Source organism: Myotis nattereri (assembly GCF_964212035.1).
Source record: "Myotis nattereri genome assembly, chromosome: 9".
NCBI classification, from domain to species: Eukaryota; Metazoa; Chordata; class Mammalia; order Chiroptera; family Vespertilionidae; genus Myotis; species Myotis nattereri.
This window is the reverse complement of record NC_138084.1, coordinates 1664810-1692429: the sequence shown is the minus strand read 5'-3', so window position 1 is coordinate 1692429 and position 27620 is coordinate 1664810. Positions and strand designations below refer to the sequence as shown.

The window sequence follows — 27620 nt, the reverse complement described above, 5'->3', positions numbered from 1 at the left end:
CCGTCCCTGCCATGTGCGTGCGTGTGCGTGTGTGTGTGTATACGTGTGCGTGTGCTTGTGTGTGTGCATGCGTGTGCGGTGCGCTGTCAGATGACCATGTCACAGGACACCCTTTCACGGGCTTGCTGGCCAGTCGTCCCCCCATTTTTAATCGAGTTGTTCAACGCGCCTTTACTGACTTGCAGGCGTTCCTTGTTTGTTCTGGACGCGCATTTTGCAGTTTTCGGCCAGCCTGGGGCTGACCAGTTGGTAACTGTCTTTCAAAGAGCAGGAGTTTTCAACCATAATGAGGTCTGTTTCATTGTGCATGCTCACACACAGGTCACACGCTCACACACGGGTCACACGCTCACACATGGGTCACACGCTCACACACGGGTCACACGCTCACACATGGGCCACACGCTCACACATGGGTCACACACGCACATGCGCACACACGCCTGCCCACAGCCGTGGGGCGGACGAGGCCTCACTCTGTGCAAAGCCCTGGACGTGGCTGTGAGAGGAGGAGCTGAGGGTCCATCTATCTCACCAGGCAGGGCCCGAGGGCTGCCTGGAGGGGCCGCCTGCCTCCTGAGGGCCCAGTGAGGGCCAGAGCGCACTGGGAGAGACAGGACTCCTGGGACAGCCCTGGAGAAGGCGGTCATGAGGGGTGGGGTCCTGTTTGGTGTATGCAATCAGCCAACGCCAAGCCAGGCATATGTGCCCGGCATCCCCGGTCCTGTGTGCAGACCTGGTGGTCGGTGCCGTGGGGGGTAGGGGCCCCTCTGGGCCTCCTGGATGCCCTGGCCCCCGGGAGCAGCCCCCCCCCCCCGCCCGCCAGACCCGAGGCGCCAACTGAAGCACACCCATCTCTACAGCAAGTTTATTTCAGAAAGCGGAGCATTGGACAAAGGCTTGGAAATAAATACCCGTACAGACAAGGCAGTCGGGCGGGATGGGGGGGCGGGGATCAGAGGGTCGCAGGTCGGAGGGTGCGGTGCAGACGGTGCTGAGGGGGCCAGGGGGGCACCCCACTCAGCCCCGGCTGGGAGACAGGCCCAGGGCCCCGGAGCGGCGGGCGCGGCCGGGCCCCCTGCGCTGGGGCGGCAGCTCGCACAGCGTGTCCTGGCACAGGCAGCTCTCGATGTGGGTGTAGGTGTGGCTGCGCGAGGAGCCGTCGGGGCAGAGCAGCTCCACCGTCCGCCGGCTGGTGCGCTCCTCCTTGCAGCAGGAGCACTTGTGGTCCAGCGCCTGCGCCTCGGCCGAGTACCTGCGGGGGCGCCGGCGTGAGGCCCCGTCCCGGGCTCGGCCCGCCCCACCCCACACAGCCCGAAACTCACATGGCGAAGGTCCCGCAGGACCCGGAGCAGTAGTTCATGAGGACCTTCTTGGTGCAGCCGCCTTCCGAGATCTCCTTGGTCTCGGAGATGGTGGAGCAGGGGATCTTGGTCTCGTTGCGAGGGATGCCTGGGGACAGCGAGGCGCAGGCTTGGGGGGGCCTCCATGCCTCCCGGGGGGCCACCGCCCAGAGCCCCTGGCAGCCGGGCCGCCGAGGGGAAGCCCTCAAACTCTCATCCGCCTGAGATTGGCTCCCGGGGCCCGACTCGCGGTGCGGGTCAGGGTCAGGGTCAGGGTCAGGGTCAGGGTCAGGGTTAGGATCAGGGTCAGGGTTAAGATTAGGGTTAGGGTTAGGGTCAGGGTTAGGGTCAGGGTTAAGGTCAGGGTTAGGGTTAGGATCAGGGTTAAGGTTAGGGTCAGGGTCAGGGTTAAGGTTAGGGTCAGGGTCAGGGTTAGGGTCAGGGTCAGGGTTAGGGTCAGGGTCAGGGTTAGGGTCAGGGTCAGGGTTAAGGTTAGGGTTAGGGTCAGGGTCAGGGTTAAGGTTAGGGTCAGGGTCAGGGTCAGGGTACTCACACTTCTTGCAGCAGCCGTTGGGCATGAGCGTGATGGAGCCCTACAGAGAGGGAGAGTGAGCCTGGGACCCAGACCCCCCCATGGGGAGGTCCCCGGTCACCAGGGTCAGAGGGGCAGCTGCTACAGAAGGGGCCCAGGCCAGAGGCCACCATCCCAGCATAGAGCCCAGCCCTCCAGGACCATGAGCAACCCCACCCCCCGCCCCCGCCAGCGGAGGGCACACAGGCCGCCCGGATGGCCGCTCACCGGGAGGCAGGCGCTGGGGTCGAAGTCGGGGCAGGTGATGTTGGAGACGGACGAGATGAGCTGGTTATGGATCTTCACGCAGCTGAAGAAGGTGCAGTTGTTGTTGGGGTCACTCTTCATGTCCCCGGGCTGCGGGCGGAGGGCAGTGTGTGAGGGCCGCCCCGAGAGACCGACGGGGCGCCCAGCAGGCCCTCCCCCCCCCAGCCAAGGATGGAGGCCCCAGGCCATGCGACTGGCGACTGGCGCCAGGCCGGAGGGGCCGTGGGCGTGCCCTGGGCTCCCGGCAGCCCCGCCCCCCCTGGGCCGCCCCTGCACCTTCAGGATGAGGTTCTGGCCGCCCGGCCTGTTGATGATGCAGTCCGTCTGCTCGCACTTCTTGCAGCACTCGCCCGGGACGGTCACCAGCCCAAAGCCCTAGGAGACAGGCCGGCTCAGGGCGGCGCTGGGGAGCAGGCGTGGGGCAGCCCCCCCCACCCCAGCTCCTCTCGGGGGACTCACGGGGTTGCAGGTGCTGGGGCAGGGCACGTGGCTGCAGGACACGTTGTTGAGCTGCGTGGCGCTGTCTGTGATGTTGGTGCAGACGCAGGTCTCGCACTTGGAGGAGTACACTGGGGAGCCGGGCTGGGGGCAGGGAGGGGCGTGTGAGGCGGGCGAGCCCCGAGCCTGGCTGGGACCCCACCCTCCGGCCCCGCCCCCTCCCCCAGGGCGGCCCCTGGCGCACCTGGTACTCGGCATTCCCAACAACACAGACGCCCTTGGGCACTGGGGAGAAAGAGAACAGGGCCGTGGGTCAGACGCGCAGCCCGGGGGCCGCGTGGGCACTGGGGCCGGGGGTGGGTGGGACCCCCCAGAAGTGAGCCCCTGCACCCCACGGGCCCCTCACGCCACAGCCCAGCCCCCGCCGCCTGGCCCTCGCCCGGCCTCTCACCGCAGGAGTAGAAGGGGCAGCAGCGCCCGGGTTTCATCTCGCTCTTCACATCGAAGCCCAGCGGGCACTGCGGGGGCTTCTCCTCGCACAGGCTGGTGTTGCACTCTGCGGGCGGAGGGCGGGGACGCGGGACACGGTGACCCCCGTGCAGGGCCCGGTGCTGAGCGCCTCGCCCCAGCAGCACTCGCTCCCAGCGCCCCCCCCCTCTCCCCAGCCCCAGCCTCAGCGCCCCGGGTCGGTGGCTCCCAGCTCACAGAGGAGGTGGAATCGGGCCCGGGGGTGGGGGCCTGGCTTGGGGACCCCGGGGGTCGCGGGGCGGGCCCGGGCCTTACTGCAGAAGGTGATGTTGCAGCAGGTGTCCGCGGGGTTGACCTCCGTGACCAGGTACGTGCCATCCTCCTTGCACTGGGCGGGCGGCTCCTGGCTGCACTTCTTGGGCTGGCAGACGATGCCACTCCCACCCTCCAGGCAGACGCAGTCCTTGCAGTCGAACTCAAAGTGCTCCCCAAACTGCAGAGAGGGCCGCGGTGAGTGGGGACAAGAGCTGTGCCCCCTCCCCCCCCCCCCGGGCGGCTCCGTGGTGCATCTGGGGTCAGCAGGGAGAGGCACTGCGCTGGGCACCGCTGACGGCCCCCCTCAGCACCAGGGGGTTCTGGTCCAGGACAGCGGCCGTCATGCAGGGCCAGGCCACGAATAACACAACCAGGACCTGCTCGCCAGCATTTCCCTCTGCGGCCACGCATGTGGCAGACAAACCACACGTGGCCACTGGGTGTGTGAGGGAGAGCTAAGGGGCCAACCGCGTGCAGGAGGCAGACAACCGGGCAGTGGCTGGGACTGCAGCTCAGGGTTAGACAGGGCACTGGGAACCATGGAGTGTGGATGGACGGATGGAGGGATGTGTGGACGGACAGATGGATGGATGGTTGGACAGATGATGATGGATGGATGGTTGGTTGGTTGGATGGATAGATGGATGGTGGGTGGATGGATGGATGGATGGATTGTTGAAGACATTGATGGGTGGCTGGCTGGCTGGATAGGTGGTAGGTGGATGGATGGATGGATGGATAGATGGTTGAATGGTGGAGATGGGTGTATGAGGGTGGATGTTGGTTGGATGGATGGATAGATGGTTGAGTGGATGGACGGATGGATGGACAGATGGACGGATGGACAGATGGACGGATGGACAGATGGATGGTTGGATGGATGGATACATGGTTGGATGGTTGGATGGATGGACGGATGGATGGTTGGATGGATGGATGGATGGATGGTTGGATGGTTGGATGGATGGATGGATGGATGGTTGGATGGATGGATGGATACATGGTTGGATGGTGGATGGATGGATGGATGGATGGATACATGGTTGGATGGTGGATGGTGGATGGATGGATGGTTGGATGGATGGATGGATGGATGGTTGGGTGGATGGATGGTTGATTGATGGTGGATGGATGGATGGTTGGGTGGATGGATGGTTGATTGATGGTGGATGGATGGATGGGTGGGTGGGTGGGTGGGTGGATGGATGGTGGATAGATGGTGGATGGTTGGATGGATGGATGGATGATGGATAGAGGGATTGTTGGAAGCATGATGGGTGGATAGATGGATGGACAGGTGAATGAGCAAAAGGATAATGTACAGAAAAACAGAGGATGTAGGGATGGAAGGATGGAGGGACGGGCAAACAGACAGAGGGGTGGGAGGAGGGGTTGTTGGCACAGCTGGGTGGAAGGTGGACGGTCCTGCTAGCCAAGCTTTGCAGGACTTAATTGACTGGTTACAGAGTCTTTGAACTCCCAGGTTCTCATGTCCACCCCACCCCACCCCAAAAAACTCAGGGTCCGTGAGAGAGTATCACCCCACACCGAGGGGCAGGCCTACCTCTCTGGGCACGTTGTCAGGCCCCACACAGCCTAGGAGAGAGGAGACAGATCCCATTAGCAGAGTCCGGGGGCCACAGCACAGGCTCAGCCTCGTGGAGGCCGGAGGGAGGCCCGAGGGCGGGAGACGTACCACACACTTCCACGCAGACGTCAAAGCCGGGGGCGTAGTTCATGGTGCCCTCGGGGCAGAAGCAGCCTTCCACCAGCAGCGTGCTGTTCTGCGGGGTGCTGGGGGTGGGCAGGCGTGAGGCACTGGGGGCGGGCAGACTCGGGGCGCTGGGGGAAGGAAGGCATCATGAGCCGAGTGTGCGGGCGGCTGGGCACCAAGCCTGGCAGTGCCGCCCGCCGTCCGGGGAGCCGCCGCCGAGACTGACCTGGACTTGCAGGTGGGTTCCTCCGCAGGACCGCAGGCCCGGTACTCCCTGTGAGCTGGGCACGTCACCGCTGCAGGAGGGAGGCAGCAGGCAGAGGCCAGGGTCAGGAGGGAGGAGCCTGTGCCCCCCAAAGTGACCGTCCTACCCAGCCCCTCCCTCCCACACGGCTGAGGGTGGCGGGCCGCCCGCACTGCTCGACTCAGCACCCCATGCCGTCTCCAGCTGAGCGGCAGGTGCCCAGTGGTCTGAGCAAGGCCGGCAGCCTCCCCCCTCCCAACCTCCAGCCAGCCCTCCCCCACCCCAGCCCCGGCCTGCGCTCCATGCGTGCCCGGCCGCCCCCAGCCTGGCTTTAGGCTGGCACAGCACCCAGCTGAGCCCTGCGGGAGCCCAGTCCGGGCAGGTGGGCGGGCGCTTACGGCAGGCCCCGTGGGTGTGGTTCCTCCAGTCGATGCAGACGCCCTCGTGGGCACAGAGGGCCGCGTAGGTCTGCAGGCTGGCGCACTCCAGGCCCGAGTTGGGCACGCTGCAGGTGTCGAACACGCAGGCCTCGTAGTAGTGCTGGGGGGGCGCCAGGGGGTGGCACTGGGCAAAGAGGCTGCGGGGAGGGACACGGGTCACGGCCCGCCTCTCACACTCCCCTCCACCCAGCCCTGCCCTGCGCTGCCCCCGAGAGGCCCTGGGTGGGTGGCTCTGGGAAGAGCACCAGCACGGTGGCCCCAGGGTGAGGGGGGGGCCAGCCGCCCCAGCAGCCGCAGCAGAGGCCACCCTGCCTCCACCTGCCCACCCCTGGGGATGAGCCCCCCTCCCCCCAGCTCTGGGAGGGGCCCCTCTGTCTAACCCACTTCTCCCTCCAATATCAACCCTGACCCCTGACCCGGTCAGCTGGTCTACCCCAGGGTAGCTTTAGGGCTCAGAAAAGGCAGAGGGACGTCTGACCAGGCAGCTCGGCCCACAGGAAGCAGGAGCCCGAGTCCGGGGCCCCACTGTGACCGGCACCCTCAGCGCCCCGCCTCCTCTCCTTGCTGATGGGGGGGGGCGGGGGGAGACACAGGGGAGCCTGCCCCTCGAGACCCTGCGGCTGGCGGCGGCCCGGCACCTGTCCTTGATGAGCTCGCAGAGAGGAGAGGAGCAGTTCCTGTTGGGGCCGGTGCTGCCCCCGGGGGGCGTGGTGGCCGGGCGCCTGGTGGTGAAGCTGGTGTGGGGACAGTGCGGCTTGGACGGGTCGTTCACCACCCACTGGTCGGCGGCCACCTCGCAGTCCGAGACGACCTCGCCACTGGGCAGCACGCAGTCGTCCGCCGTGGTGTTGGTGCACGTGCCTGTGGCGGCGAGAGACCCGCGCTGACCCCTCCGCCCCCCACACAGCCACCCCGTGACCCGCTGGCCGGGCAGCACCGGACTCCTGTCAGCGTCCCACACGCGCCAAAGCCAGGACAACGCACGGGAAGGGTGCCGGCCGCCCCCAGCAGCCTCGGGTCCCCAAGTCCCTGAGCCCACAGGTCCCCGAGCAGAGAAGCGGGAGAGCCACGCTCACCGCATTGGCCCTTGGTGTTGTTGCCGAACAGGCGGTAGGGCAGCCGGATGGCGAAGGAGAGGCCGTTGTAGGAGATGAGGGCGTCCAGCTCGGGGATGCTGACCACGTAGTTGATGCCTGACTCGTACACCTGCAGCCCGTACTTCTTGTAGGGCAGGGCCACCGCCTGCTTGTTGACCTGCACCTGCGGCCCACACGCGGGGTCAGGGGCCGGGGCCGGAGCGAGTGGCCACAGCCGCCGCCTGGCCCGCCCCGTCCCCCTGAGACGGGAGCTCGATGCGTCCGTCAGGGCCAGGCCGGGCGGGCTGTCCCTCCCGCCCAGCCTCCCGCCGAGGGGTGGTGCCGGCCGTGGACGTACCTGGACCCTCATGGGCGCCATCTGCACGGTCTTGATCAGCACCTCCTGCGTCTCGTGGCGCACGATCAGCGTGCGGGGGCAGGACACCTGGTCGTTGACGTCGCAGTGGTAGTTGTCGATGTAGACCCCGAAGTTGTCCACCGTGGGCCGCACCTCCTCCACCAGCACGTAGGTGCAGTTGCCCTGGTAGCTGTAGTAGAGCCCGTCGAAGGTGACGTAGTGGGGGTCCCCCCAGCCCGTGCAGTAGCCTGCGGAGGGGGCCGGGTGAGCCAGGGCGGGAACCAGGGGCAGGAAAGACTGCTTCCCGAGCACCCGGGCGTCCAAGCCAGAGGGTCTGGTTCCGCCTCCAGCCCCCAGAAGGGCCTCTCCCGGCTCCTCCCACAGGACCGGCCTGACTTTGGAGTCAGAGGGCTGGGTTCAGGCAGAGCTCCGCTGGGCTAACCCCGCCCCCTGTGCGCCCCCTGCCTGGGATGAGAAGTGGGGTGTGAGAAGCCCTCGGGGCATGTGCCTGGCCATCAGCCACCAGCCCACCCTGGGCCTGCAGCCTCCACCCACAGAGGGAGAGGCGGGGAGGGGCGGGCCTGGCCTGGGCGGGCTTACAGTCACACTCCCAGTGCCAGCAGCAGCCGTCGGGGTCCATGACGCGCACAGGAGTGAGGTTGTTGGAGCAGGTGGGCATGGGCGGGGGCTTGCACTCCACCTCCACCAGCTCCACCGTGTTGTCGTGCTTGCAGACGGCCATGGTGCAGTTACACAGCCACCACGTCTCGTTCTCCTGCGGGCGGGAGGGCGCGGGTCAGCCGGGGCCGGCCGGGGTCAGCCGGGGTCGGCCAGCCCCCGCTGCCCACTCAGGAGGGGCTGTGCTCGCGAGGCCCAGGGGCAGCCGAGGAGCCCTCCCCGGGGCTGGAGGCAGCTGCATCTCGTTCCAGCGAGAAGGGGGGGCTCTGCAGACCCTGTGCCCGGAAGGCTTGGCTCTACAGGGGCGGCTCGGGGCGTAGGGGGCAGGAAGGCAGCCCCCGGGGCTTCAGATCTGGACGGTGCATCCAGCACCGAGGGGACCAAAGCCGCCCACAGCCCACTGACCTTTCTGGGAGGATCAAAGTCCGGGCACCCGGGGGGTTTGGTGGTGATCGGCGTGCTTGACGTGGTGGGTGGCCGGGTGGTGGGCGTGGACGTGCTGGGTGTCGAAGGGGTTGTCGGCGTGGAGGGCGTGGGCGGCGTGGAGGGTGTGGACGGCGTGGAGGGTGTGGACGGGCAGGGCCAATTGAAGATCTCAAAGGAGCAGTTCAGGGAGCAGTTCACGTAGTAGCAGGTCTCCCCATGGGTGCCGTTGTACACCATCTCACCTGCAGGGGAGAGCGCGGTCCCTACGCCGTCCGAGAGGCCGGTCCCCACAGAGGCTGCCGGACCCCGGCCGTGGCCGCAGCGAGGGGGGGCCGGCCAGGGACAGCCACCCGCAGCGTGCGGCTTCCCCAGCAGCTCCCGGGCTAGACCGCGGACCTGACTCCCCACCACTGTCCCGGCAGCTGCTCTGCCTGAGATCGGAAGAGAGCGCTTGGGTACCTGGGCCATAGTAGGTGTCATTCAAAACGCAGCAAATTGAGATGGAAGGGGTGACGATCGGGGTCGTCAAGGAGGTGGGCCCACCGGTGGAGGCGGTGGTGGTCGGCGTGGTTGACGGGTGTCCGGGCGGAGTAGGGGTTCCCGTGGTCGTCGTTGCAAGAGTCGTGGGGGTGGGGGTGGACGGGGGTCGTGTGGAAGGCGAGGTGGTCGGCGTGCCTGCGAGAACGGTTACAGGGGAGGCTGGTGGCGTCACTCACCTTCGATGCTGCAGGGGCCTGGCACCTCACCACCGCGTGGCGCCTGGCACGGAAGGGCTCACGCCCACGTCCGGGCTTTCAGTCTCAGGTGGGGCCGATGAGCAAGGCCCACGGTCCACAGTATGAGTAGCCGCGAGGCCCACAGGGTGGAGCCCCTGCCCCGAGGTAGGTGGGAGCGGACCGGAGGGAGGACCTCCGAGAACCCGACTGGCAGCCTCTGCTCCCCGCCCAGCCCTGCCCCACACCCCCCTCCTGACAGCATGGCACCGCCCCCCACCACTCAGCGGTGGCCAAGGGCCCTGTGCCTGCGGAGAGGCATCCTGTGGGGCAAGTGGGGGCCTCGCGTAGGCCCATGGCCGTGGCCCACAGAACGCTCACCGGCTGGGCTGGGCAGGCACCAGGCTCGCCGAGCCGGACTGGACCCTCCCGGCGACCATTCTCACTGGACAGAGCACGGCGCCCAGGGTTTAGGTCCGAGGGCCTACAAAGCTCCCGTGGGTGATAAGGGACCGGAGCGAGTTGCCAGCTGCCACACTGGCTCTGGTATCCATACCTGAAGTGGTGCTCCCCGGGGTGCTGACCACGGGCTTCGTTTCCGTGGGGGTTGAAGGAATGCTGGTTGTCTTCACAGTTGTTGGAGAGGTAGTCAGAGGCGTGGTTGACTCCGTGGTAGAGGGGGAGGTGGACTGAGATGTTGGAGGGGAGGAGGACTCAGGCGGGGGTTTAGGCGTGGTGGTGGGTGTGGTGGTGGGGGGCACTGGGGTGGTGGTGGTGGTGGTGCTATGGGGGGTGGTGGTTGGTGTCTCTGTTGAGCTGATGGTGGGTGTGGTGGTGGGTGGCACTGGGGTGGTGGTGGTGGTGGTGGTGCTATGGGTGGTGGTGGTTGGTGTCTCTGTTGAGCTGATGGTGGGTGTGGTGGTGGGGGGCACTGGGGTGGCGGTGGTGGTGGTGCTATGGGTGGTGGTGGTTGGTGTCTCTGTTGAGCTGATGGTGGGTGTGGTGGTGGGGGGCACTGGGGTAGTGGTGGTGGTGGTGGTGGTGCTATGGGGGGTGGTGGTTGGTGTCTCTGTTGAGCTGATGGTGGGTGTGGTGGTGGGGGGCACTGGGGTGGTGGTGGTGGTGGTGGTGCTATGGGGGGTGGTGGTTGGTATCTCTGTTGAGCTGATGGTGGGTGTGGTGGTGGGGGGCACTGGGGTGGTGGTGGTGGTGGTGGTGGTGCTATGGGGGGTGGTAGTTGGTATCTCTGTTGAGCTGATGGTGGGTGTGGTGGTGGGGGGCACTGGGGTGGCGGTGGTGGTGGTGCTATGGGGGGTGGTGGTTGGTATCTCTGTTGAGCTGATGGTGGGTGTGGTGGTGGGTGGCACTGGGGTGGCGGTGGTGGTGGTGCTATGGGTGGTGGTGGTTGGTGTCTCTGTTGAGCTGATGGTGGGTGTGGTGGTGGGGGGCACTGGGGTAGTGGTGGTGGTGGTGCTATGGGGGGTGGTGGTTGGTGTCTCTGTTGAGCTGATGGTGGGTGTGGTGGTGGGGGGCACTGGGGTGGTGGTGGTGGTGGTGGTGCTATGGGGGGTGGTGGTTGGTATCTCTGTTGAGCTGATGGTGGGTGTGGTGGTGGGGGGCACTGGGGTGGTGGTGGTGGTGGTGGTGCTATGGGGGGTGGTGGTTGGTATCTCTGTTGAGCTGATGGTGGGTGTGGTGGTGGGGGGCACTGGGGTGGGGGTGGTGGTGGTGGTGGTGCTATGGGGGGTGGTGGTTGGTGTCTCTGTTGAGCTGATGGTGGGTGTGGTGGTGGGGGGCACTGGGGTGGTGGTGGTGGTGGTGGTGCTATGGGGGGTGGTGGTTGGTATCTCTGTTGAGGTGATATGGGGTGTGGTGGTGGGGGGCACTGGGGTGGTGGTGGTGGTGGTGCTATGGGGGGTGGTGGTTGGTATCTCTGTTGAGCTGATGGTGGGTGTGGTGGTGGGGGGCACTGGGGTGGTGGTGGTGGTGGTGGTGCTATGGGGGGTGGTGGTTGGTATCTCTGTTGAGCTGATGGTGGGTGTGGTGGTGGGGGGCACTGGGGTGGTGGTGGTGCTATGGGGGGTGGTGGTTGGTGTCTCTGTTGAGCTGATGGTGGGTGTGGTGGTGGGGGGCACTGGGGTGGTGGTGGTGGTGGTGGTGCTATGGGGGGTGGTGGTTGGTATCTCTGTTGAGCTGATGGTGGGTGTGGTGGTGGGGGGCACTGGGGTGGTGGTGGTGGTGGTGGTGCTATGGGGGGTGGTGGTTGGTATCTCTGTTGAGCTGATGGTGGGTGTGGTGGTGGGGGGCACTGGGGTGGTGGTGGTGGTGGTGGTGGTGCTATGGGGGGTGGTGGTTGGTGTCTCTGTTGAGCTGATGGTGGGTGTGGTGGTGGGGGGCACTGGGGTGGTGGTGGTTGGTATCTCTGTTGAGGTGATAGGGGGTGTGGTGGTGGGGGGCACTGGGGTGGTGGTGGTGGTGGTGCTATGGGGGGTGGTGGTTGGTGTCTCTGTTGAGCTGATGGTGGGTGTGGTGGTGGGGGGCACTGGGGTGGTGGTGGTGGTGGTGGTGCTATGGGGGGTGGTGGTTGGTATCTCTGTTGAGCTGATGGTGGGTGTGGTGGTGGGGGGCACTGGGGTGGTGGTGGTGGTGGTGCTATGGGTGGTGGTGGTGGGTGTGGGTGTCGGGGTCACTGTGGTGGTGGCAGAGCAGTACCCACAGCAGTAGACGTTGATCTCATAGTTGTAGCACATGGGAATGCCGCCGGGGATCCCTAGCTGGTCTTGGTTTCTGCACACCAGTCCCTCTTTGAGGTCACACAGCACCTTCTGTCCCAGGGCTCCGATGGGACGATCCGGAAACATGACGGCTCTGCAGGAGATGTTGGCTGCCCAGCCTTCCTGACAGGCCTTCTCAATGGACTCGAAGTCTCCACCTGATCCCCCGAAGCTCGGTTTCCCACTGTCTTGCCAGCCCGTCCATCGGCACTCATCCATACATGGCGTGGATGTTGGTCCGGGCGTGCTGGTGGTCACCGTCGTGGTGGGCGTTGGTGTAGCGGTGGATGTCGTAGTGGTGGTCGTCACGGTGGTCGTCGGTTCTGGTGTGGAGGTGATCGGTGAGGTGGTGGGTGAGGTGGTGGTGGCAGTGGTGGTGGTTGGCTCTGGTGTGGGGGTGATGGGTGAGGTGGTGGTCGGCTCTGGTGTGGAGGCGGTAGTGGTGGTGGTTGTGGTGGTCGGCTCTGGTGTGGGGGTGGTTGGTGAGGTGGTGGGTGAGGTGGTCGGGGCCACTGTGGTGGTAGGGGCTGGGGTTGGTGTCTCTGTTGAGGTGGTAGTGGGTGTGGTGGTGGGGGGCACTGGGGTGGTGGTGGTGGTGGTGCTATGGGGGGTGGTGGTTGGTGTCTCTGTTGAGCTGATGGTGGGTGTGGTGGTGGGTGGCACTGGGGTGGTGGTGGTGGTGGTGCTATGGGAGCTGGTGGTTGGTATCTCTGTTGAGGTGGTGCTCGGGGGCACTGTGGTGGTAGTAGGGGTTGGGGTTGGTGTCTCAGTGGTGGTGGTAGTAGGGGTTGGGGTTGGTGTCTCAGTGGTGGTGGTAGTAGGGGTTGGGGTTGGTGTCTCTGTTGAGCTGATGGTGGGTGTGGTGGTGGGGGGCACTGAGGTGGTGGTGGTGGTAGTGGTGCTATGGGGGGTGGTGGTTGGCATCTCTGTTGAGCTGATGGTGGGTGTGGTGGTGGGGGGCACTGGGGTGGTGGTGGTGGTAGTGGTGCTATGGGGGGTGGTGGTTGGTATCTCTGTTGAGCTGATGGTGGGTGTGGTGGTGGGGGGCACTGGGGTGGTGGTGGTGGTGGTGCTATGGGGGGTGGTGGTTGGTGTCTCTGTTGAGCTGATGGTGGGTGTGGTGGTGGGGGGCACTGGGGTGGTGGTGGTGGTGGTGGTGGTGCTATGGGGGGTGGTGGTTGGTGTCTCTGTTGAGCTGATGATGGGTGTGGTGGTGGGGGGCACTGGAGTGGTGGTGGTAGTGGTGCTATAGGGGGTGGTGGTTGGCATCTCTGTTGAGCTGATGGTGGGTGTGGTGGTGGGGGGCACTGGGGTGGTGGTGGTGGTAGTGGTGCTATGGGGGGTGGTGGTTGGTGTCTCTGTTGAGCTGATGGTGGGTGTGGTGGTGGGGGGCACTGGGGTGGTGGTGGTGGTGGTGGTGCTATGGGGGGTGGTGGTTGGTGTCTCTGTTGAGCTGATGGTGGGTGTGGTGGTGGGGGGCACTGGGGTGGTGGTGGTGGTGGTGCTATGGGTGGTGGTGGTGGGTGTGGGTGTCGGGGTCACTGTGGTGGTGGCAGAGCAGTACCCACAGCAGTAGACGTTGATCTCATAGTTGTAGCACATGGGAATGCCGCCGGGGATCCCTAGCTGGTCTTGGTTTCTGCACACCAGTCCCTCTTTGAGGTCACACAGCACCTTCTGTCCCAGGGCTCCGATGGGACGATCCGGAAACATGACGGCTCTGCAGGAGATGTTGGCTGCCCAGCCTTCCTGACAGGCCTTCTCAATGGACTCGAAGTCTCCACCTGATCCCCCGAAGCTCGGTTTCCCACTGTCTTGCCAGCCCGTCCATCGGCACTCATCCATACATGGCGTGGATGTTGGTCCGGGCGTGCTGGTGGTCACCGTCGTGGTGGGCGTTGGTGTAGCGGTGGATGTCGTAGTGGTGGTCGTCACGGTGGTCGTCGGTTCTGGTGTGGAGGTGATCGGTGAGGTGGTGGGTGAGGTGGTGGTGGCAGTGGTGGTGGTTGGCTCTGGTGTGGGGGTGATGGGTGAGGTGGTGGGTGAGGTGGTGGTGGTGGTGGTGGTGGTGGTCGGCTCTGGTGTGGGGGTGGTGGTGGTGGTGGTCGGCTCTGGTGTGGAGGTGATAATGATGGTGGTGGGGGTGGTGGTCGGCTCTGGTGTGGGGGTGGTGGTGGTGGTGGTCGGTTCTGGTGTGGGGGTGGTGGTGGTGGTGGTCGGCTCTGGTGTGGTGGTCGGCTCTGGTGTGGTGGTGGTGGTGGTGGTGGTGGTGGTTGGCTCTGGTGTGGGGGTGATAATGATGGTGGTGGGGGCGGTGGTCGGCTCTGGTGTTGGGGTGGTGGTAGTGGTGGTAGGCTCTGGTGTGGGGGTGGTGGTGGTGGTGGTGGGGGTGGTAGTGGTGGTGGTCGGCTCTGGTGTTGGGGTGGTGGTGGTGGTGGTCGGCTCTGGTGTGGGGGTGGTTGGTGAGGTGGTGGGTGAGGTGGTGGGTGTGGGGGTCGGGGTCACTGTGGTGGTGGGGGTTGGGGTTGGTGTCTCAGTGGTGGTGGTGGTGGGTGTGGTTGGGATGAGGGTGGTGGTGGAGGTGGTGGAGGTGGTGGTGGGGGTCGGTGTTGGGGTCGAGGGTGGGGGCACAGGACACTCATCCATTGGCAGACAGCAGTTGACGCGTATCTCGTAGTCATAGCACATCTCGAACGGGCCGTTTTCAAACTGGTCCTCGTTTTTGCAGAGGAAGCCGACCGAGAGGTCGCACCGCGCCTTCTGGCCCGCCTCCTCCCAGCTGAGGTGCGGCGCCGTGGCCGGCCGGCACTGGATGTCCTCCGGCGCCGGGCAGACGCTGCCGAAGGTCTCCCTGTCGCCGCCGCCGGGGCCCTGGCTCGGGTGGTTCTCGTTGATCCAGTCGGACCAGAAGCAGCACAGCTCTGGGGAGCAAGGCCCAGCCTCGGTCCTCTGTGCCCGGGTGGCACCTTCCAGAGAGGTGGCCGGACCCAGGAGGCTCAGAGCCCCCGGCTGGCAGTCCCTGCCCCTGAGAGGCCCAGACTGGAGGTCCGGACACCACCCCACCCTGCAGCTGAGCACTGAGGGGGCCCCAGACCCACACCAGGCGACAGGCCCTGGCCACACAGTCCAGCCCGGGCCCCTTCGTCGGCTACGGTCCCTCCTTGTGCCAAAAAGTAAGTAACAGCCCTGGCCGGTGGTGCAATGGGTAGAGCATTGGCCCGCGCACGGAAGGACATGGGTTGTGGATTCTTGTGTGGGAGACAACCGATGGCTGTGCCTGTCTCTCTGTTTCTCCCTCTCCCCCTTCCTCCCTCCCTTCCTCCCTCCCTTCCACTCTCTTTGGGAAAAAGATTCTCAGGTGAGGATTAACAACAAAGGGAGGGAGGGAGGGAGGGAGGGAGGGAGGGAGGGAGGGGAAAGAGAGAGGGAGGGAGGGGAAAGAGAGGGGAAGGAAGGAAGGAAGGAAGGGAAGAAGGGAGGGAAGGAGGAAGGGAGGGTCACCCAACCCAGGGAGGAAGCACGCGGAAGGGGCTTGGTCGCGAGTCCTGACCAACATGTCACCCCGAGCTCGCCGTGTGCTTCGCATGAGCCCCCAGACCATCTGTGGCCTCAGAGCAGGTGCCCAGGGGGCTCAGGGCCGCTCCCTGCCCCCCACCCCGGCCCCCACGGGGACAGCGCCCACACACTTACTGGGAGTCGTGGAGGCGGGCGGTGACACTGCGGGAGTGGGAAGAAGACCCGTCACTACACAGTTGGAGACCCAGGCGCTGCCTCCCCCCCACGGGTTTCCCTCTCCCGTGGCTGTCTGTCCCTCCCGCGGGCGGTGAGGCTGCGGTTCCACCGGCCCAATGCCCAGGCCTCGAAGGACAGCCTCTGCTCCCTCTGACCCACAGGGGTACTTTCTGGCTGGATTTAGGAAATGCCCCCGGCGCCTCCGCTGCGGCCCAAGCTGGGTGCGGTCCAGGTGCGGGCAAGGCTGGGGCCCGGGGACACCCATTCCCTGAGCCGAGAGGTGTGTGGCACCTCCCGCCCGGGAGCAGAGGGTGAGACCCGTCCACACGGACCTCGCTCCTGCCCCAGTTCCTGCCGGCTCGGGGGCTGGGGGAGGCGGGGCCCCGAGGTGAGGGGGTGGCCCTGGGCCTCACCTGTGCTGGGCGTCGGGGTCGGGGTGGTGGTGGTGGTGGTGGTGGTGGGGGTGGGGGTGGTGGTGATGGGTGTCGGGGAGGAGATGGGGGTGGGGGTGGACACACAGATGGTGAAGTTCTTCTCCACCGTCCCGTTGGGGCTACAGATCTCCCAGTAGCAGAAGGAGCCGTCCTGAGTGAAATTGAGAACCTTCCCTGGGGGCGGAGGGAGGCGGCCGTCAGCACACAGGGAACCAGAGCCCATGGCCTGGCCCCAGAGCAACAGACAGGCGTCCCCCAACTCCTGCCAGTGGTGAGCCAAGGACCCCACAGGAACCCCCTAAGGGCCCCCCCAAACAGCAGCCGCATCCCAGGAGGGTCACGGGCTCACCACCCAGGGAAGCACAGTGGGTGGTGGGAGCCTCCAGACCAGAGAGGCTCTGGGCGGGAAGGACCTGGAGGAGACACCCCCCATCCCCCTCCCCCGGCCCAGGCGTCCAGGGACGGGCTCTCAGGGCGGCCTCAGCGGGCAGCTCACCTCCCTCCGGCTGGCAGACAACTTGCGAGAAGTTGGTACACACGCTGCAAAGCAAGTGCAGGCTGCAGTCCGGGCACCTGGCTGTCTCGTGCCCGGTGCAGCCCAGAGCCCCCGGGGCCCCGACAGAGGGCAGGGGGTGGGTGGGGGGAGGCAGGCCAAGCCGCCCGAGAGGCCAGGACGAGAAGGGCGGCCTGGGCCCTGGCTCCCGCGTGCAGGCGTGTGCACGGGTGTGCACGGGGCCCGTGTGTGTGCCGGCCGCCCCCAGGGCCCCTGGGATGTGAGCTTACGTACCAGGCCTCGCAGTCGTGCTTGGGGGGCACGGACGCTCCGGGTGGGTAGTGGGTGTCCTCCACGTAACAGCCACACTGGTCTCTGGTGACACACTTCTTCAGATCCTCGTCGTAGATGGGCCGGTCCTCAGGGCACCGGGGGTAGCAGCCTGGTGGGCACCGGGCACAGGGCTGGAACCACACCCCTCAGACCCCACCCGGCGGCCGCCCGCCCGCCCACAGGTCTTTCTCGCTGGGCCATTCCTCCGGGAAGGGCAGGATGGGAAAGGCAGGGCCCAGATCCACGCCCCGGCTGAGCCTGGAACACCCATAGGGGTACAGGGACAGCCAGGCCCCGCCCACGTCCGGCACCCCGGATCCCTGACCTGGCCATTCTCACTGCTTCATGTCCGCTAGTTCTCCACTCAGAGGCCCCCCAGCCCCTCCTCGGAAATGCGCCCCCATCCGGCGCTGCCGGTCCCTGGCACTCCCGGGCCTGACCTCACAGGTCGGGGTGACCTGTTTCTCTCCTGCCTCTCCCCTTAGCTCAGGCTCCAAGCCCCCCCGTTCAGTGGAGGAATTCTGCAGCGGGACCAGCCGCCACCCTGGACCTCGGCCCGCCCCGCAGCGCCCCCCGGTGGCGCCCCGGCGCCCGGCTCACCCTCCAGGTAGGACACGGAGATGTTGGAGTGGATGCCGTTGACGGTCCTGCAGGTCTCGAAGCTGCGGTTCCCGCAAGGCTCGTAGTGCCACTCACACTCGTCCGGAGGGTTGTAGTAGTCGCAGAAGATGGCTGGGGGGGCAGGGCGGGGTCAGATGGGGGGCAGGGGGCCGGGGCTCAGGCAGGGGGCAGGGCCTGGCGGGCACTCACGGCACAGGTCGGGCGTCCTCCAGAACACGCAGGCTCCCTCCTTGGTGCACTCCTGGGCGTAGGAGGCCACGGCCGAGCAGAAGCACTCGCAGTCGCCGCCCGTGTCGCAGGAGCAGCTGTCGTGCACGCAGGCCTCGTAGAAGGGCTTGGGGTCCACCTGGGGGGAAGCGGCCGAGCGCCTGGGTCCACGGGGCCTCGCGGGGCAGGCCTTCCCCCGCGGGCCCCCACCCACGCCAGCCCCGCTCCTGGGACCAGGCGCACCACCCGGCCGGGCCTCCCAGGGCTCTGGGGAGGTCGGAGGCGGTGGGCACCCTGCAGTGCGCGCTGTCCCTCCGCTGTCCCTCCGCCCCTCCGCTGCCCGACTGAGCACCGTGGGGGTGTTGGGCTCAGGTGGCCTTCCCCCTCCCTGGACGGTGCAGGAGGCTGGGGGTCCAGCCGGGGTCTCAGAAGGAAGGTTTCCCCTCGGTCACGTGTTCAAAGGACACAGGATGGAGATGAAGCTGCGGGCCAGGTGCCTCTTGGGGACACCACGGACTCCCCCCAGCGCGCAGGCCCACAGCCAGGCTCATGGGCGCGCCCACCAAGCTTGCGGCCACGCCTATCGCCCTCGCGGCCGCGCCCACACGCTCGCGGCCACGCCCACCTTGCTGTGGCAGGCGTGGAAGACCTCGCCCTTGATGATGCTGCACTGCTTCTTGGCCCAGGCGTGGCGGTGGGGCCTCAGGCTGCAGGGCTCGGGGGTGGTGGTCACGTCGGGGCAGGTGGGGGCCTCCTTCCAGCTGTTGCCAAAGTCCAGCTCGCTGTCCACCACCATGTGGTCCCGCGTGGTGAAGTCGTTGCTGGAGCGCTGGTCGAAGTTCCCGCACAGGCCGCACACAGAGCCCTGCGGACACAGGCGCGAGGCGTCCAGAGGTGCGGGGGGGGGGGGGGGGGGAGGGGGACGGGGGGGAGGAGGACGGGGGGGCGGGGCGGGGGGGGGAGGAGGACGGGGGGGGGGAGGAGGACGGGGGGGCGGGGCGGGGGGGAGGAGGACGGGGGGGGGAGGAGGACGGGGGGGAGGAGGACGGGGGGGGGGAGGAGGACGGGGGGGAGGAGGACGGGGGGCGGGGCGGGCCGGGGCGGGGCGCACCTTGTAGGAGGGCGCCAGCTTGATGAAGATGGTGGTCTTCTTGTCCCAGATGACGATGATGCCGGTGCTGGTCTCCACCACCAGGTACTGGCCCACGTCTCGCGTGGTGTAGGCCACGGGCTCGCCCTCGTCCCGGTGAATCACCGCACGGTGCTTGTCCTCCAGCTTGAGCTCCGTCCTCTGTGGGGGGGGGGGCGGTCAGGCGGGCCCCGGCTCTCCCAGACCCGCCGGGCGGGCAGCACTCACCCCTATGAAGATCTTGATGGCCTTGGAGCAGGTGACGCCCGTGGTGCCGCAGGGCACGTTCTCGGTGATGATGCTGAAGGAGCCCTGCCCGGAGCTCTGGCCGCAGTAGTCCTGGAGCCACGGAGGGCAGAGGGCGTGAGCCAGCCGTGGGCACCGGCGCCCTGGGCACCCACCCCCGCCCGGCCTCGGCCCCTCCTCCGTGGAGAGGGGACAGCCGTGTCCCACCAGGGCCCCTCGTTCCCGTGAACCCCACACCCCCGTTGCCCCAGGGAGGGCCACAGGATGAGAGGGCGGAGGAAGGGCCCTTTGCCATGGACACAGCCCCCCAGGCCATCGGCAGCGCCAGCACAGGGGGGACAGGGAGCAGGGGGGGTCCGGGGGCGCCCCCAGCCGCACCTGCACGGCAACGTAGGAGCAGTGCCCATCGAAGTCGTAGAACCTCCCGTCGAAGGTGATGTAGTGGCCGTTCCCGTAGATGGAGCAGGTGCCGTGGCACACCTTCTGGCTGCAGGCCCAGCGCCCTCTCTGGCAGGTGCTGAGGAGAGCGGGACAGGGGCCTGGAGGGGCTGTGCGGGCAGCTCCCAGGCACCACACCGACAGGCCCTCACCAACCACCAACCGCAAGTGCCGCCGTGCACCCTCACTGGGGCCAGGACCCTGCCAGCCAGTGGGGGGGGGGGGTGCACGGAGCCCTGCACACCTGGGCCGGCCCCTGGGGAGGCCGCAGGCCTGCAAGCCTGGCCTGCTCCCCAGGGCACACTTCCCGCGGGCGCAAGGGGCCGTCAGCCAGGCCCGGCGGCTCACCAGGTGTTGCAGTCCACGGTGATCTTCTGGCCGGGGTTGTACAGGTCCTGGTTGTGCACACAGGGGCACTCCTCCTCCCTGACGCAGCCCCCACGGCCGTCGTCCATCAGCCCCTCGGGGCACACGCAGCCGCTGATGCACTCCGTCTGGTACTGGGGGCAGCCAGACAGGGGGGTCAGAGCCAGGCCAGCCCTGTCCTTGGCTGCGCATCCGACACTGCGGGCGCCCTCGCGTCCCCCCTCCGCCCCTGACCTCCCTCCTGGGCCCACCACTGGCCAGGGAGCCCGATGAGGGGCGGGGCGCTGGGCAGGGGCCCACGGGGACAGGGAGGGCCAACGAGACCCCTGTGTCCACAGGCCTGGCAGGCAGAGTCTCGGGCTGGCATCGAGCCTGCTGCCCCTCCCTCCCAAGGCCCAGGGCCCTGCCCTGCACGCACCTGGCCGGCAGCCAGCGTCTGGCAGCTGACGGGGCGGGGGTTCCGGACGGCCAGCGCCGTCAGGTTGTTACAGTCAACGTGAATCTTTGGGGCCGCGCATCCTGTGGGACAGAGGGGCGCCTTAGTTCAGCTGTAGGGGGAGGGCGGGGGGGGGCAGGCGAGGGGGCCGCGCGGGGGCAGCGCCCACTTACTCTGGCCGAGCAGCTTGACCTGGGTGCAGTGCAGCCTCCCGTTCCGGCAGACGCTGTGGGCAGAGGCGGGGCTGAGCGAGCTGCCCGTGCGGGCGGGGATGCGGGGCCCGGGGCTGTCCCTGCCCCCCCTGCCCCTCCCCGGCCCGGGACACCCACCAGCGCTCCTCCTGCCTCAGGACCACGTCGCCCGCCTCCACGTAGCTGCCGCGGTGGTAGCAGGAGCACTTGGCCTGCGGCACGCAGCGGCCCTTCTCGTCCAGGAACGTGTGGTCGGGGCAGCCGCAGCCGTCCACGGGTGCAAAGCCCTTGACGCAGTGGCTGTCGGCCTCCGAGAGCGAGCGGCAGGTCTGCTGGCAGGTGGTCAGGTTGTACAGGAAGATCTGCGTCTTGGGGCAGGAGCCCACGTCGCTGTCTGCAAAGCGAGGGGCCGCGTGAGGGGCGGAGGGGCGCCCCGCTCCCCGCTCCCAGCACCCCGCTCCCAGCGCCCCGCTCCCAGCGCCCCCGCTGGCCGTCCCGGGCCCACCTCAGGCGGACACCTGCCCAGCTGAGGTGCCGGGACAGCCCTGGGACAGCCCAGCCGCACAGGCACACCCGCCCCTCACACCTCCCGCTGGGCAGAGGGGCTGCGGCCACAGCTCCGACCCGCCGCCTGCAGAGGAGGCGCTGCCCTGGGGACGGCGGGGGAACCAGGCCCGACCCCCACGGGACTCCAGGACCCCGAGCCCCCGTACGCCCGCAGGGGCCGGCACTCACTGCAGACGAGCTCCCGCCAGCCCCACAGCATGACGCCCTTGGCGGCGCAGGCGCGGGCATAGGAGGACAGCGCGGCGCACATGCAGTCCTCGTTGTCCTGGCAGTTGCACGTGTCGTATTTGCACCTCTGGGCGGCGAGGAGGGAAGGGGCTGGGACCTGGCACGCCCGTGCCGGCACTCCCCACACCCAGGGGCACTCACACACGTGTACCCGGACTCACACGTGCTACACGTGTGCGCATACCTGCATGTGCAGTGCACGTGTGCGAATATGTATGCCCACAGACCCCCGTACGTGCACACACTGCCACCTGCACCACCTGTGTGCACACATGCATGCCCACACTCACACACGCATCACGCACGTGTACACACACACTCAGCCACTTCCCGCAGCACCGCAGGTGCCCCGAGCAGGCCTGGCCAGGCGGGGGGCAGGCGCATGTGGGGTCCCACCCACCTTGTAGTACTCTTCGGGGTCCACGGCGGAGTGGCAGCGGCCGAAGGGGGTCTCCTTCTTCCTGAGCATCGAGCACCAGTGCTCCGCGTAGTTGGCTAGAGAGGGGCGGGGCTCAGTGGGCGTGGCCCCGCGGCAGGTCCCCTGAGTCCGGCCGACCCGTCACCCAAGCTGGGGTGGACGCTGTCCCCTCGTGGACCAGGCCCAGTCACCTCCCTCCAGGTCAGGTCAGCCCAGAACAAGGCAGGGTGCCCACCGCCCCCTCTCAGCCTCCCCAGGATGGTGGGGTGTCATGGAGGGGGGAGGCGTACTGTCCCGGCACCAGGCCAGCCCTGGACGAAGGCCACCGCCCAGCAATTAGCGGCCCAGCCCCTCTGCCCTGTCGCTTGGCGGGCTGCCACCGTGGGCCACCATAAGCCAGCAGGGCAGGCCCTGTCCCTCCCACACACACAGTGTCCGCCAGGAGCCGCAGCTGTGGGGCGCAGGGGGACGCTCACCGCTCTCGATGTTGAGGGAACAAGGGTCGTCCAGCCAGTCCTGCTTGTCTTGGCAGCTCGACTGGGCCTTCCAGGTGTTGGCGAAGCCGGCGCCCGTGGCCTCCACCAGCCCGCCCGCCGTCTGGAAGTCGTCACCCTCCTGGCCGTTGAAGTTCCCACAGAGGCCTGAAGACAGGACAGGGTTGGGGCAGGGATGGGGGGGGGGCGGGGGGCGGGGGGCAGGGATCGGGGGGCGGGGGGCGGGGGGCAGGGGCAGGGATGGGGGGGCGGGGGCAGGGCGGGGCAGACCTGAGGGGGAACTCACCCTGCACGCGGCCCTGCGCGGCCTGGTCCAGCGTCAGGAACAGCTGCATGAGGGGCACCAGCTGGATCTGCAGCCTGAGGCCGAAGGCGGTGCTCACCACCAGGTGGTAAGAGGACGGTTGAAAGATGGAGAAGCTCGCTGCCGGGAGGGGTGAGCGCGTGAGGGCTGCCGGCCGGCCCTCCCCACCCCTCCGCCCCCACACCCCTCCGCCCCCACACCCCCACTTCCCCGCCAGGGCTGGGGACTGGGCTCACCTGTCACGTGGGGCAGGTTCACCTGCAGCTCGTTGAGCAGCACGCTGCCATCGGACTTGAAGACCACCACCTGGGGACAGAGCGCGGGCGGCGGGGCTGGGAAGGGCCTCGGGGAAGGGGGTGGGGGGTGGGGGGTGGGGGGGTGGGGGTCGGAGGGAGCGGCACCTACGTTCTTCTGCTTGTCTGCCAGCAGCACTACTGTCTTCAGGCAGGTCTCCTTGTCGGTGGCGCCGCAGGGGGCCAGCTCGCCCAGGAGGGCGTAGGAGTCGGGGTGGTCGCCCTGCGGAGGACAGGGGTGCGGTGAGGCCGGGCCGGGCTGGGCTCAGGCCCCCCCACAGGCGCCGGGCGGCTGCCCACCTTGGTCAGCACGTAGTAGCAGTCGCCGTGGAAGGTGTACTTCTTCCCGTCGAAGGTGGTGATGTGGGCGCCGCCCTCCAGGGCGCAGCTCCCGGGGCACGGCAGGTCTTTGCACACCCAGCGGCCGGCGTTGCAGACGCTATCAGGCAGCGGGCACAGGTCAGGCTCGGCTCACCCGGCCCGCCAGCCCTGGCCCGGCCCCACACTCACCACTGCCCGCCAGCCCCGGCCCGGCCCGGCCCCACACTCACCACTGCCCGCCAGCCCCGGCCCGGCCCCACACTCACCACTGCCCGCCAGCCCCGGCCCCACACTCACCACCGCCCGCCAGCCCCGGCCCCACACTCACCACCGCCCGCCAGCCCCGGCCCCACACTCACCACTGCCCGCCAGCCCCGGCCCCACACTCACCACCGCCCGCCAGCCCCGGCCCGGCCCGGCCCCACACTCACCACTGCCCGCCAGCCCCGGCCCCACACTCACCACTGCCCGCCAGCCCCGGCCCCACACTCACCACCGCCCGCCAGCCCCGGCCCGGCCCGGCCCCACACTCACCACTGCCCGCCAGCCCCGGCCCGGCCCGGCCCCACACTCACCACCGCCCGCCAGCCCCGGCCCCACACTCACCACTGCCCGCCAGCCCCGGCCCCACACTCACCACTGCCCGCCAGCCCCGGCCCGGCCCCGCACTCACCACTGCCCGCCAGCCCCGGCCCCACACTCACCAGTGCCCGCCAGCCCCGGCCCCGCACTCACCACTGCCCGCCAGCCCCGGCCCCGCACTCACCAGTGCTCGCAGTCGTGGCTGACCTGCTGGCCGGGAGCGTACAGCTGCCCGTGCAGCTTGCAGTGGCACTGGCTCACGGGGACGCAGCCACCGTCCCTGAGGTCGTCGTACACGGTGCCTGGGACAGCGGATAGCGGCCCGTCACACTCAGCTGAGATCCCCGGCGGCCGCCAGCCAGGCCTCCCCCGGCAGGTACTGCTGGTCCCCACACCGCTGGCCAGGGCCCCCCAGGACCCTCCAGGTCCCACAGGCCTGGCAGGCGGTCTGTCCACCGAGTGGTCACCAGGACGGTGCCCTCCCCGCCAGACTCCTAGCAGCCACCACGGCGTACGCAGGGGAGGGGCCCTCAGCGCTCTGTCCCTTCTACCCGGACCTGTCTCCTGACTTCACCCCGTCCCCTCCATGCCCTCCTCTCCCCTCTGTGTCCCTGTGTCCCCTCGGTGCCCCCTGTCCGTCCATGCCCCCCCGTCCCTCCATGCAGCTGGGCACCCACGCCCAAGGCAGTGAGGCCATCATCCCCGGGACCCTGGGCAGGGCCCCCACGGCTGCGCCCGCTGCGCCCGCCGCACACGCACCTTCGGGGCAGAAGCAGCCGTCCATGCGGTGCTCCTCGCACAGGTGGCTGACCTCCAGGTGGGAGCAGGTGTCCATGCAGGGCGAGCCGCTCTCCAGGTAAACCATGTTTCGGGGGCAGGTCTTGGCTGGAAGGGCAGCGCAGGCCCCTGAGCGGCTGTGCCCGAGGGGAGGGCGGCCGGGCAGGGAGCTGCACGCCCAGGGCCCTGGGCTCCGGGCCCCCCAGGCCCAGGCCACCTCCTGGTCCGCAGGCAGGCTCCCCACCAGCACCCCTCCCGGCCACCACCCCTGCGCCCGGGCCCTGTCCTCCCGACCCGACCCGACCCGGGCGCTTACGGCAGAGCGAGGCTGTCCTCCAGTTCCCGGGCCGCCCGCCGGCGTGCGAGCACTGGCGGGAGAACTCGGCGAGGGTGCTGCACACGCAGGCGGCGCCGGACGGGCACTGGCAGCGGTCCTGGGCGCAGGCCTGCACGTACGGCTCCAGCGGCACCAGGTCCAGGCAGCCCTCGAAGGCCTCGGCCGTCAGCAGCCTCTGGCACTCGGCGCGCTGCGGGCAGGCAGGCTCAGTGTGGGCGGTGGGCCGGCTGCTCCCACCTCCCTTCCCAGCTATGGGGCAGGGGAGGGGCGCTGGGGGGGAGGAGCAGCACTGCCCTGGGGGGGCCTGGGCTGGTCCCAGTGACTCACATGCTCAGAGCAGGACTTGGGGGCCGACACCTCCTCGGGGTCGTTGCACTCTGCCCCAGGCTTGTTGATCTTCTGCATGTTTCCAAACTCCAGGGCACTGAAGAGCACGCCTGCGGGTGGCACAGCCCGTCAGGGCACTGGGAGCCTGCACGCACATGCACACGCACACACACACTGACATGCACAGAGACATGCACACACACAGACATGCATGCACACACACAGAGAGACATGCACGCACACATGCACACACACAGACATGCACACAGAGACATGCACACACACATGCACACACACAGAGAGACATGCATGCACACACACAGAGAGACATGCATGCACACATGCACACACAGGCATGCACACACGTGCACACACAGAGAGACATGCACGCACACATGCACACACAGGCATGCACACACACGTGCGTGCACACACACACCCTGCCCGCCAGGCCCGGGAGCACGCACCGTCGGACAGGAACTCCGAGTATGTCTGCAGGCCGTTGTAGTCGCCGCAGAGGCCGCACGTGTGGTTCCGGAACCTGCTGTCCAGCTCCAGCTGCGGGAGGAGGCGGGTGAGTGGCCATAGGCAGCGGGGCCACAGGCAGGGCAGCCGGCAGCCAGGGAGCCCCCACAGCCAGGCCACCTCCCGACCTTGTTTGGGCGTCGGCTCCACAGAAGGGCTGGGTTGGGGGGGTAAGGGGGCGGGGGAGGGGGCGGGGGAGGGCCCTGGCATCACTGAGGGTCCCCGCTGGGTGGGTGCTGCGGCCTGCTCCCCACCGCTAACCCGCTGGGCTCCTCCGTCAGCACGGACGAGCCGCCCCGGACCACCCTGTGCCCGGCCCGCACCCACCATGAGCGCATCCTCCCGGTTCCACATGAGGGTGAGGCCGGCGCGGGAGAAGACCTTGGTGTAGGCGTCGCTCCGCTCGATGAGCAGCCCCGAGCGGTAGTGCGGGGTGCTGACCCTGCGGGGGGCGGGTGGGGGGTCGCTCAGCCACCGCCTCTCCTCCCATCCCACCCAGAGGGGCCGCGACTGTGTGGCCCAGGCCCGTGTCCGCCTGGCCTCTCCTATCCTGGGCAGGCCCCCAGGTGCACCAGGAGGAAGGAAGGCGGGCTCTGCCCAGGTGGGGGCCTCTCCTGCCCACCCCAAACAGGCACTGAGCTCCCCCAAACGCTGGGCCTCCGGGGGCCCTGCACCCACCCACTCGGCCCCACCTGGCCACCTGGGCTGCAGCCCGGCAGGTGGGGACCCCGCGGGCAGGAATGTGCTTAGAGCCCATTATTCCAGGGGCTCCCCCGGCCCTTCTGGCATCGGTAACGCTTGCCTGGGGTCCCAGGGCACAGGCCTCCTCTCCAGACTGCGCCCCGCCCCTGCCAGGGTGCCCAGGCTGTCCCCCACCCGGAGCCGGGTGGGCCAGGCAGAGGGCCCCGAGACACCGCATAAATGAAGCCCTGAGCCCCGTCCCCCGTCCGCGGACCAGGGGGCGCCTGGTGGGCTCCCCCGTGTTTGCTGAGTGAATCGGTGACCTGAACCCCAACCCCACAGTCTCCTTCTGAGGATGGGCGACCGCGGGGCTCACAGGGGCCCCACGTCTAGGACAGGGAGGGCCGCCCGCCACTCACATGGCCCCGTTCACCACGACCAGCTGGCGGGTGAGGTAGATGGTGTCGTCTCTGATGGTCAGCAGGATGTACTCGAGCCGCGGGTGGCCGCCGGCGCGGCCGGGGCTGCGCTGTACGTGCACGGCGAACTCCTTGTAGGCGGCGCGGCAGTCGGAGGCCAGGTTGTAGTCGCAGAGGCCGGGAAAGCGGAACACGTCGCCGTCGAAGGTCTTGTAGTGGAAGTCGCCCCAGGTGCTGCAGACGTTGTGGCCGTGGTTCCGGGCTCTGCCCTCTGGGGAGCAGCGGGCGGGGGTGAGCGGGCGAGGGCCCCGCCCGGCGGCAGCCCTCCCGGACCCCGGGGCCTCAGCACAGGGCCCAGGGAGGGCCCCCTCCCCGCAGGAGGGGCGCTGCGGGGCCTGCCGCCCGCCTGCTGGACAGAGCTGTCCCGTCCTAGTTCCCGGTTTCTAGGGCCACAGTGACCCCTCGCAGGGGGCCAACCACCTGGCCTGGCCCCTCCAAGGGCCCCGATTCCTGGGCCTGAGGCCCCCCAGCCGGGCCCCTCCTGGCCGCCCCCAGGCTCACAGACACGCTTGGCTGTTACCACCTGGTCCAGCCCCCAACACACCCTGGCCAGGGGTCAGCTTCGGAGGGGTAGTGGGAACCCCGACCACCTGTCCTTCTGTCTCTCCTTCCTTCCCTCCACCCAGTGCCAACGGGCAGGGCTGCAGGCGCCCACAGGCCGGCCCCCCAAGTCTGGGCAGAGGGAGACCACCTTCCACTCCCAGGCAATGCCTCCCCCGCCACCCACTTCCCGGCCCAGGGCACCCCCGCCACCCCTCACCTCTCCGCAGCTCTGAGCCCTCGGCCGAGGCCAGGGCCAGGCACAGGGCCAGCAGGCAGGCGAGTGGCTGCCCCAT

General features: G+C 68.2%; 1 protein-coding gene across 1 annotated transcript; it reads right to left on the bottom strand.

The window, feature by feature from the left end:
• Positions 1-1020: 1020 nt before the first annotated feature.
• On the bottom strand, positions 1021-27620 carry LOC308524722 (mucin-2-like; the record flags this gene model as incomplete). The annotated part of the gene is made up of 54 exons (XM_081099275.1): positions 1021-1255; positions 1326-1452; positions 1897-1936; positions 2143-2271; positions 2458-2556; positions 2641-2763; positions 2864-2904; positions 3071-3175; positions 3403-3580; positions 4967-4998; positions 5099-5196; positions 5343-5412; positions 5759-5937; positions 6439-6661; positions 6877-7060; positions 7235-7482; positions 7835-8009; positions 8318-8765; positions 8882-9013; positions 9608-9740; positions 11768-11919; positions 12047-12426; positions 12561-12787; positions 13160-13306; positions 13394-13890; positions 14047-14746; positions 15971-16165; positions 16488-16531; positions 16779-16926; positions 17418-17549; positions 17628-17784; positions 18271-18510; positions 18757-18936; positions 19003-19113; positions 19399-19537; positions 19807-19958; positions 20243-20343; positions 20434-20486; positions 20590-20841; positions 21183-21313; positions 21647-21741; positions 22141-22305; positions 22445-22582; positions 22699-22768; positions 22868-22978; positions 23056-23194; positions 23843-23960; positions 24418-24543; positions 24752-24962; positions 25100-25209; positions 25567-25657; positions 25952-26066; positions 26725-26995; positions 27545-27620. The coding sequence occupies 54 exons, from the start codon at positions 27618-27620 to the stop codon at positions 1021-1023; spliced, it is 8973 nt and encodes a 2990-aa protein (XP_080955401.1).